Source organism: Melopsittacus undulatus, chromosome 3 (genome assembly GCF_012275295.1).
Source record: "Melopsittacus undulatus isolate bMelUnd1 chromosome 3, bMelUnd1.mat.Z, whole genome shotgun sequence".
Classification (NCBI taxonomy): Eukaryota; Metazoa; Chordata; class Aves; order Psittaciformes; family Psittaculidae; genus Melopsittacus; species Melopsittacus undulatus.
In genome coordinates, this window is record NC_047529.1 from 85,606,482 (window position 1) to 85,617,424 (window position 10,943).

General features: G+C 44.3%; 1 protein-coding gene across 3 annotated transcripts; it reads right to left on the reverse strand.

Annotated features, from left to right (window-relative positions):
* Positions 1-2,714: 2,714 nt before the first annotated feature.
* On the reverse strand, positions 2,715-10,455 carry TBXT (T-box transcription factor T). 3 transcript variants are annotated; one of them, XM_005150123.4, is made up of 8 exons: positions 10,250-10,455; positions 9,863-10,127; positions 9,214-9,348; positions 8,439-8,500; positions 8,293-8,354; positions 6,781-6,957; positions 5,053-5,185; positions 2,715-3,566 (listed from the first exon to the last, which is right to left on the reverse strand). In XM_005150123.4, the coding sequence occupies exons 1-8, from the start codon at positions 10,453-10,455 to the stop codon at positions 3,299-3,301; spliced, it is 1,308 nt and encodes a 435-aa protein (XP_005150180.2). In that variant the 3' UTR covers positions 2,715-3,298. The 3 variants fall into 3 exon arrangements, with proteins under 3 accessions (XP_005150180.2, XP_033916797.1, XP_033916798.1); XM_034060906.1 differs by having other exon boundaries at positions 3,181-3,566; positions 6,781-6,954; XM_034060907.1 differs by lacking the exon at positions 6,781-6,957 and having other exon boundaries at positions 3,181-3,566.
* Positions 10,456-10,943: the final 488 nt, after the last annotated feature.

Consider the following 10,943-nt stretch of genomic DNA (forward strand, 5'->3'; position numbering starts at 1 on the left):
ATGGTAAACAATATAGGTTTCCTAAAAGTGCTGAACATTTGCTGATAGCTCAGTCCTTCTCCCAGCCTCAGAGCTGTCTGTAGTGTTCGGGGGGTACATGCTACATGTTCATAGCAGTGCGGAAAAGCTGTGGTTGAGCTAGTGCAGAGCTTGCCAATGGGCTGGGTGAGATGAGCTGTCTCACACCAGGCTTTCTCAGCATGTGGAAACATCGGGTACGTTTGTGCCTCCAACTCACCTCTGCCACCAGCCCAGGGGTGGCACCGGCGGGCGGAAGCAGTGGGAGCACAGCACAGTGCTGCTCTGTGCACCCATGGGTGAGAAAAACCTCTCCAGATGAGTCACACAAAGTCCATGTGGGTTTCACACTGGCTTGGGTTATTTGTAATGATCTGGATCTGACTGCCCAGTTCCTCCAGCAGCTACAATCCTGATATGGTGTTTGTGAGTCTGAGGTGCCTTTGATGGCTGCTTGGCCACACAAACCAAGTAAGAAAAAGCATAGTTCAGGGAGAAGATGGTGGCAGAGCAGGTGTGAAAATACACATGCTGAAATGCTCAGTCTGCTTTAAAGCAGTATGCAGCTTTCAGTCAGTGGTATGAAAGGTTTTGGTTTCTTTCTGCATTCTTATTCTTCTGGCTCCAAAATCCTTCCAAGGTGATTATTTCAATGGTTATCTGCTTTTGGCTCATGTATACAAATATTGACCAGCAGATAAGTTACCCATATGACATGGCCAGGGTTGCTCACTAGGCAGAGGTGAGACGAGTTCAGTTCTCTTGCACTAAGAGCTGAACTCTTTCAGGACCCAGGTTAGCATCACATGCTGTTCCAGGCATTGGAAAGCTCCTGTCAGCATTAAGTGAACATTAAAACAGTGTCACAGAGGCCTCCAAGGCCATATATAAATCTATGACAGGAAACAGGGACCAAGCTCCTCCACTTCACAGCCAGAAAGCTCCAGCTACCCTTAGGTTAGTTCAGCAAGCCCCAGCTAAATTTTGTAATTTAATAAATAGCCCCAACCATTTCTATCCACATGGACATGACAATCATTTCTTCAGTACAAGCTCTGTAGGAAACTGAGAAACTGCTGACTTCTGTGTTGGGCATCACCTGTGGGCTGTCCTCCATGCAGACCTATTTGGAGCAGACAGTCCCTCATGGGCTGCATGCTAGGAGCCATGCAAAGGAACATAGATTTGTAGAATGGTTAAGACTGGAAAGAGGGGGAAAAATAAGAGGTGGAGAAGCAGATGAGGAGAATGTAGCATCTGAAGAGATCTCCAAGGTCTTCATGATAAACAATCATTAATTTGGTTATGAAGGATGCTCTCACCCTTCACCCACAGCCGGAAGACGCTTTGTGGAAGAAACCATTTGTGAAACCTCTCCATGGAAGGTCAACATACCACCTGATGTGCATTTGTTTCACTTTTCCCACCACCCCCACCAAATGAAAACTGAGCACTGAGTTCATTTCAGCATCTTTACTCTTTTTTTCTTTTTTTAATTTAAATTATACTTCCAAAATACAAATAAAAAACCCGAACAACTCACAATGAAACATGTCACTAATTTCTACAAAGTAGTCTGCATAATAATGCACTTACATCATTTACACATTTACCTTCACAATAAAATAGGAGCACTTAGATCAGTATTTACATATTGACAGAGAATGTGGTGGTGCAGCTGTCTGCCTCCTGTGCTGTCCCCTGCGGGAATGCCTCCAGGAGACCCCAGCCTGCAGCTGAAAATCCTTCTGCAGGGAGAAACCCCTGCCAGCGTCTTTCTAGGTGCAGGGACCTGCCCGTAGGGTGCCAAAGACACAAAAATGGTGGCAAATACTTGCTTTTCATCTTAAAGCTGCCACTGTAGTACATGAGCACATGTCAATGAGCCATTCAAGGAATTCCCTGATATAGAATTTTGCTTTCCTATATTAGGCACTTCATTAGAAAAATTATTTATTATGGCTTATGCAAAACAATTTGCTTTCCTCCGGATATGTACTTGCTAGAGTCAGTGGGACAAAGACACATGTCCAAAGGCACACTTTGAGCCAGTGTTTCGGGTTAGCCTGCATTAGATATTTCAATCATATTACTTAATGAGTCCTAAAAAAAGTATTTAATCAAGATGTGATTTTTCCAGCAAGTCAAGAAGTCAGTGTATTTTAAAGCTTAGTATATCCGCACTTTCCCCCCAGATTATTAGTAACTAGAGATTTCCCTTTACAATAAGTTAACTACTTACATCTGTGCTGTTCTGTGTGCCATTGGGTGACATATCCCATACATGATTGTCTTAAAGGAGTACAGCATAGGTTGAGGGTTTATTTACATATCTTATCATGTAGAAATTAAAGCTGTAACTTACCAAATAATAAATATAGATCAACAGGGTACAACACTGAAATAAAATAAATTAGAATGATTCTCCAGGTGTTGAATTCCCTCCCTTAAGGCCTGAGCCAGATCCCATAAAAAGAGTGGTGTTTTTTCAGTGGCTCAAAAAGGCTTAGGATAGGGCTCCTAATTAGACACTGGCTGTTTGAAATTAAATGTTTAGCCAAAATCATATATTTGAAGTCTATGCGATCAAACAGCACAACTTATCTCTAAAAGTAGTCTTCTGTGTAAAACAATTTAGGCCAAACATTAATACTGCATTTATTAGTAAGAATATAGTTCTTGCAGATTGTCTTGACGTTAATTCAGCAGCAAGGAAATAAGCATACAGTTAAGAACGCCACGCATTTGTAAAGCAAATACGTGTTAGTGCACATGATTTTCCCAAAACTTCACTCATCAGCTACATCTGTGCATATTTCAGAATGCTTCTAACTTGAGGGTTAATGAAAGTCTTCTCATGACTATAGCTAAATTTGCTATTAAAAAATTTAACTGGAAAACAGTTAGGCGTAACTTAATCAAGAACAATGCCGAACTTCAGGTCCAGAAGTTATCAAACACTGAGAAATTTGGAATCTAAGTTAAAATCTTAAAACTTAAGTCTACCAAAATTAAAATTAAAAACAAAACAAACAAAAAAAGAAATAAAGGGATTAAAAGCAGTGAATCTGCTCTCAGAATTGCACACTCACCAGGTTTGTAAACTCTACATGAAGTCAACGAGGCACTGTTCACTATAAGAGGTATAATGTAGATGCTCTATGCAAAGCAGTGCAGATGCTTTGTAATTTACTCTTCATCCTGTTTCTCTTCCTCGAGGACCAAACATTTAAAGTAATTCAGTAGCTAAAAAGTCTGTGCTATAGGAAAAAGCCTGGGTTTACATGGAAGGGGGGGTGATAGGTGTCCACGTGGATGCCAGCCTGGCATGCGCTGAGGGATCATACTGGCTATCAGGCAGGTCGGAGGGTGCCCCACTGTCGTACAGTGGGGAAGCAGAGGAGGCAGCAGTGACCGGGTGCGGGAGGGCAGTGTAGTGTCCTGGAGAGCCACGTAGGAACTGGGAGCTCAGGCCATTGGACATCCCACTTGACTGAGACACTGGAGTGATGGTGCTGTTACTCACAGACCATAGGTTGGGATACTGACTGCAAGAGGGAAATAAAATGAGTTGTTAGTGATTCTAGTTCCTGCTGGAAGACAGGCAGGTTTGAATTCATTGCCATGAGCCTGTCAGAGCCCTTGGGTGCCTCTATAGTCAGAGACAGATTGATGCCTCCAGACATCAACACAGCCCTCCTTGTTGATCATCTCATGTTAAAAGGGGAAGAGCCAGGCTGATGGCAGCAGATTGCATGGGTACTACAGAAATGGGCAGCTTGAAAGGAAAAAAAAAATGCTTGCCAGGACACTACAGCCTCTACTCCGTCCTCTAAGTATGTATATACATACACACATACATATAAACATATAAATTGAAAGAAACAAGGTGATGCAAAAGAAACTATGAGAAAAAGTTCTGTCCTGCCATGTAATACTACACACTACTTTCTACCTATTGATCCCAAGCAGTTTAACAAGTAAGATATATATTATTTTTACTTTACATATAGGGGGTTAGAACAAGGGGTGGCAGAAATGCCTTCCCTGGGGTCCCACAGTTCAAGATCTACTGTTTTTATCTACTAGACAACTCAGATAGTAACTGAAACCCAGTGCTCTTTGCAACTTTGCAAATGTGTATTCTGGGGGTCAGACACAGAAAGTGTTAGAATGACCTGTTTACTTGATTAACATATATCTAGGAGTAAAACTTAAGATCAGTAATACAGTTATACCAGGTATAAGTAGTACATGCTCTGATTCACAGCTAAATGCCATGTGCATGGTTAAATACAAATGTTTTCCACAAACTGTCTGAATTGCTGAGAAAGATGCCCAAACCTCAGCCCTCTGTGGTTAATACCAAAGATTTTACCATCTTATCTGCATCTCTTTGCATTTTCCAATTTTGTTCCAAAGGACTGACTGTAAGCTAAATCTCTGCTAAAGGATACAAACGTTTAAGACAATTACAAAGAGAAGAGATCACAAAGTGGCAAAGGCTTTCACCATGTGAATAATCCCATACTATGCTGGTTTGTGTGGCAATTATTACGTAAAAGTCTACTGCCCCAACTATCTACTCCTCCATACTACAATTCACTGCCCATTCATTTGTAACGCAACAAGAGCTTGCGGAGATGGATGGGAAAGCAGTGACTGCCTAAAACGAAACAGATCAGAATTAAACTTCAACATCATTTTGCTTGAAAGAGATGTAACCTAAAAGAGCTTCCAACAGATACATGTATCACATCCAACAGATACATGTCTACATGATTCATAATCCTTAATCTACCAAATATTGCTGTCTCAAGTGTCTACATTTCCAAAACTAAAATACAAAAATAAGAATTATGTGTTTCTGCAATCCGTTTTCCTTGTGAATGGCCTTTTTCAGTGCCCCCCAGGTAGGTAATGATTCAAACACACACGGCCATAAGGATTTCTAATTTGCTGGAGACTACCTCCTTTTTCAGCCTTCTCTTCCTGCAAAGTGTCAATACACTAATCTGAGGGCTGGGCTCCTACCTGGAGCTGGTGGCTGTGCCAGTGCTGTGACTCATGGGCAGCATTGTTGTGTGTGCGGGAACTCCTAGAGAAGACCAGTTGTCATGGGACTGCAGCATGGAAAGGCAGGCAGAGGAGTTATCGGCATAGGATGCTGAGAAAAATAAACAAGCATTTAAACACACTAGAATCAGAAAAATAATGACCTTGTATTCAAATGCAACGTATACCTTTAAATCAAGCTCCCCCATTGCTGTCTTGCAAAACAAAAGACAAAGTTACACACACACATACACTGAGAGAAAAATTATGTCAGTTACCAGTTGTGTCAAGCTTACACTCTCACTGGCATTGCCCCTGCTGATGTGTTGTTTTGCTCAACTTGCAAAGTCTTACTTCTACGAAGGATCTATGGCCAAAAAGCCATCTTCAAATCGCCTGCTCATTCAGCATATGCTTCCTTCTTTGGTCAGTGGGAAGAGGCAGGCTCCCTACTTGCACTGTCCCAGTCACTCTTCCAGGGCACCTTCTTTATCTCCATCATCTACACTGGCAGTAACAGCCTGGCAGCCCTGGATAACAAACATATCCCTGGATCACACGTCCCAGTTTTGAGCTGAGCATACCATCACAGGCTCTGAAGTTTGCTTTAGGCACCATCAGGAGTGTTCAGACTGTGACTGAAAATACTCACTTTGTGACCAAAAACAGCTGGCCAATGTGGCAGAGGTGCTAGGAAGCTCTAAAGGGAATCTTATAAAAGTGAGAAAGAAGTTGCTGTGGCAACTGGCTTAAGGAAGAGGTTCCTTGCTGAGAACCAGTGAACAAGAAGGAGCATCAGAGGTGTTTTGTTCTTTTATTCTGTTTCAAGTCCCAGAACTCACACACAATTTCCAAGGTGCAAGAAAATTCCCCAGAAAGCTAGCTTTTTGCTTTAAAATTAACTACAAAGCTGCCTAGAGGACTGGTCAGCCTGTGTCTGGAGCCCTGCGTATTACTTCACAGTTCAAAATATTAACTATGTCTTGTAAATGGGTCCCTCCAATACCCATACAAGCTGAAGGACAAAAATGGTTACAGACTTTTACCATAAGAAAGAAAGAAAAGAGAAAAAAAAACCCAAACTCACTCTTAAAAATCTCCCCTCCCTTAAGTATCTATGGCTAAGCCTTAAGCTATTTGGCTGTACCTGAGTACAACTTTTAAATAGCTCTGCAGTTTACTCAGCTCCATATTGTTTCTGCATATCCATCTTTGGCACATTCACTGAGTGCAGCCTTAATGCACTGATGTTAACTACAGCAATCAGCAAGTAAAACTGACAGAAAGAGGCACTCATTTATTATGTGTTAATAGCAAGTGAGACTGACAGAACCAGACATACACTTCATTTCATCATTATATTACCTTTAATAATGATTAAAATACTCACTTTCAAACTTAAATAAAAAATAGGCAAAGTAAGTCTAAGCTCACTGCTTCTAAGAATTCAAAAACACAAGATAAAGCCAACACATCACTAATTAGCAGGAGACAGTTCTTCACACCCTCAGTTTTTCCACCATAAAGAGACTGGGACATGTACTCATCGTCCCTATTTCTTTGCAACGCTGGCCCCAAGCCTGCTGCACGAACTGAGCCAGATAGCAACTTCAATTTCTGTGGCATGGCTTCAGACACCCACTGCTCAAAGCTCACATCCCTCAGCTCATTTCCCATCTTTTTACAGAGCTACAATGTCAGACTTACTTGGAGAGTTGTTTCTATGGGTGTAGGGGTTGGGGTAGGGGGCAGGACGGTGGTTCCTCAGCGATGAGTACCTTTCACAGCTGTGAGCAGGGGAGAGCGACAGGGGGGCTCCAAACTGAGGGTGAGGATTAGCAGGTGGGCACAGAGCCCCAGTCCCAGGAATAAGCCAACTACCTACTGTGGGGAAGCAAAAGGTTTGTAAGATGGGGAGGTAATGCAGCCAGGCAGGGAAAGAATCACAGCAGTGAGATTAATAATTCATCATGAATAGTTGGGGTTGGAAGGGACCCCTAAAGGTCATCTGGTCCAAACTCCCTGCAAGGAGCTGGCACATCTTCAGCTAGATCAGGCTGCCCAGAGCCACATCCAGCCTGGCCCTGAATATCTCCAGGATGGCACATCTACCACCTTTCTGGACAATGTATGCCAGTGTTTCACCACCCTCATTGTAAAGAACTTTTTCCTCACATCCAGCCTGAATCTCCCCTCTTCTAGGTTAAGACCGTCACCTCTCACCCTGTTTGCAACAGGCCCTGCTAAAAAGTCTCTCCTCATCCTTCTTACAGGCCCTTTTAAGTCTCCCCAGAGTCTTCTCTTCTCCAGGCTGAACAACCCCAACTATCTCATCATTTCCTCATAGGAGAAAATAATTGATCAGTGAGGAAACATGCATTCAGGAAAAGTAACAGTTTCAACATGGCTGAAAACTGGATCTTTACAAGTTTCTCACATGAGCTTATGGAGGAAAATTAGACAACAGCTTAGAAAATGCCCCGTGACAAACTAACATGTTTTTCTTAAACTACTAGTTGATTACAATCACAGCAAGGAAACATTGAAATGGTTAAATCCTCCTTTACATATGCAGTGTGTGCTCAGTAATTGTCAGTGTAATTTTCAGTTTTAAATTGCTCTGTGGGGTTCTCTATAGCTAAGCTCTGAGGTTTCTCAAGATGCTAAGAAGAACTCTTCAAACTGAAGTATTTTCACGGAAACAAAACAATCCCTACTGCAATTCAAATTCCCCCATTTATAGGCTGCACACATTTTTTGCAATAAACTGTTAAAACAGAAATCACGAAAACATTACTGCTTCATATCCATCTGAAAACAAAGTATTTTAAGCAAATGCCCCTTATTTGTTAAAGTACTTAAACATAAGTACTATTTCAATGATTTTCTGCTGTACTTGGAAATAAACTTTTGTCTCCATATCCATATGAATATTCCTGTCCTTGTATACAGAAGGAGCTGTCTTTTTAGACATGCAGGTAACTGCAAGCTTCTATGAAAGGATTTTGAATGTAATACAGAAGTCTTAACACCACACAAACAGATTGTGATGTTTATGCAAACATAAACCTGCATGAACCATAATCATAAGGATTGGGAATATTATTCTCCCTACAAACTAACAAGCCAAACAGCAAAACACCTCCCAAAGTTTTGTTTAACAGATGAGATGGAAGAAATCAAAGTTACGCTCATGATGAAGAATAAAGGGAAACATACACTGCGAATACCCAGACTGCTGGTTGTCTCCCACTTCCTCCATCATGTCTTTGTGATCACTTCTAGAAAATAAACCATCTTGTGTTAGGAATATGCTTTCACAAACCTATGTAAGAAATCCACGCTTTAGAATTAAGAGCTCTCACCTTTCCTTTGCATCAAGAAATGCCTTTGCAAACGGATTGTATTTAATTTTTAAAGCCGTTATCTAAAAACAACAACAAACATTTTTATTTGCAAGTATCACCATTCATTATCATACCAATATTAAGATTTGAGTTAGGACTATCCACTGAAGTTAGCAAAATCACAGATTTTTGAATAAGATGGGGCCCATAATACCAACCTATGAACATCAATTTAAACAGCCTCTAAGGTCTGAACTCTTAGCAGAGTTAATTAATCCCTCTGCCAAATTCTAAGAGACTGAATTGCCTGTTTTTATTGATCAGCTAAGGAAATAGCTAAAAAAGGTCGTGCACTAAAGAGTTATAAAAACTAACTGGTAGTAGAGAGATTTATTAAACATAGATGTGCATTTTGGCTAGGAGAGAAAGGCCAGTTTTGAAAATGACACATCCAGTTATTTCACTGTGTAGCTGAAAGTGACAACTGGGTTTGCTACCATACCTGTTTGGCCCACAGAATCTCTTAAGGATTATTATCCTGCAATGAATTTGCAGTACATATTGAGACAAATGGTGATCAGTACATATTGAGACAGTGATCGTAACTTTGTGCTATGATACATTCACAGGGTTTTTACACATATTAACTTCAGTTCTTATATTTAGCTTCAAATAAAGCACAGAAGGAACAGAATAAAACGCAAAATGAGACATTTATTTTTTGTTCTGTAACATACACTTTGCCACTTGGAACCCCCTGGTACTTGCATCCTCTCTTCCCTGCTGTGCTTACCTCCTCATTCTGGTACGCTGTCACGGCTATAAACTGAGTCTCTGGGAAGGAATGGCTGGTGATCATCCGCTGCGGGCCACCCACTCGCACTATGTGAATCCTGGGCTCGTACTTGTGCAGAGAGTTCAACATGATCTGTGCATAAAGGGATAGAAGGTGTAAAAGGTAACAGAGCGGCGGTAGATGCAGTAGGCACAGATAGCAATCGGGGCTTAAATTGTCTAATGATCTGCCTTTCAAGTGGAGGAGAAAGAGGCAACAGGTAGGAATAAATCCTAGGAACAAAACTGTAAGAAAAGGAAGAGAACACTGCTGTCAGACATTCCAACTTTGTGCCTAGTTATCCTCATCCCTATTACTTGACAGGCAGCTTGCATAAGTACAAATACACTGGTTGCAAATGGCCAGAAAATTGCGCCTGCTACTCCGTTGGCATTAGCAGCTATTCAAAGTAGAAAGGCATGTAACAACAAGAAAGCCAAAACCCGAAGGCACCCATCCTCGGCGGAATGAACGCATGTTTGGTAGCAGCGGTATAAAAACGAGCACCAAGGAGGGCAGGACCAGTGGCTCGGTAGGACCCCGCCGCCCCTTGGCGTCCTGCCGGGCTGGGGCCGGGCTGGTCCAGCCTCGCTGAGAGGGTCCTTACCTGCCCGCCGCCATTGAGCTTGTTGGTGAGTTTGACTTTACTGAAGGAGACGGGAGCCTTCATCCAGTGTGCGCCGAAGTTGGGGGAGTCGGGATGGATGTACACGCAGCTGGGCGCCTGCGGCTCCGGCTTCCCGCCCGGTACCCACTCCCCGTTCACATACTTCCAGCGGTGCCCGTCGGCCGCCACGAAGTCCAGCAGGAATGAATACATGGCGTTGGGGTCCAGCCCCGACACGCTCACCTTCAGCACCGGGAACATCCTCCTGCGGGGCGACACAGAGGTGCGAGGCACGGCGGGGGGCAGCACCCCCCTCCTCCCGGCCCCGGCATACACACACACCCGCACCCAAACCGTGCGGATGGTTCGGTCCCGCCGCTGCCCTACCTGCCGTTCTTGGTGACGATCATCTCGTTGGTGAGCTCCTTGAAGCGCAGCCACAGGTCGTTGTCCTCCAGCGTGACCCGCAGCTCCCTCTCCGTGGGGTCGCCCTTCTCGCTGCCCGCCTGCAGCTCGCTCTCCACGGCGCTCAGCAAGTGATCCACGCGGTACTGCGGGGCCTTGCCCGCTCCCTCCGTCCCGGGGGAGCTCATCCCGGCCCACGGCCGCCCGCCCGGCGGGGCAGGCACCCTGGCTGAGCCCCGAGCAGCGGCCGGGCCGGGGCTGACTCCACTTGACCTCCGCGGCCCCAGCAAGCGGGAGCGGGGAAGGGGCCGCTGTTATACCCCGCCATAAACACCCCCCCGGTGACATCACCGTGCCGGCGGGGGGGCCCCGCTGATTGGCGAACGGCCGCTTTGATCCCTTCGGCCGGCCCTTGCGATTGGCTGCCCGCGGCCATATCACAACGGTGCCCGGGGAAGCCTGTGATGTTAATTGCAGCCCGCGGGATTAAACGCGGCTATTTTATGTAAATCTGCCCCCAAATGTTTGCACCTCTATCAAAGCCGCCGGGGCCGGGGCTCCGGCAGCCGCGGAGGAAATGGCCCATCCCGGCAACAGCCCCATAACCTGCGTGCGGCACCTCCTGCAGCATCCACCACCGGGAACACCGGCGCCCGCAAAAGCCAGCCCCGGGGTC

Excerpts from the sequence above, each read along its gene's own strand:
- TBXT (XM_005150123.4), bottom strand. The coding sequence starts at position 10,455 with ATGAGCTCCCCCGGGACGGAGGGAGCGGGCAAGGCCCCGCAGTACCGC. Across the intron at positions 10,128-10,249 it reads ATCGTCACCAAGAACGGCAG|GAGGATGTTCCCGGTGCTGA; the intron begins GTAGGGCAGCGG and ends GTCGCCCCGCAG. Across the intron at positions 5,186-6,780 it reads CCATAGAAACAACTCTCCAA|CATCCTATGCCGATAACTCC; the intron begins GTAAGTCTGACA and ends TATTTTTCTCAG.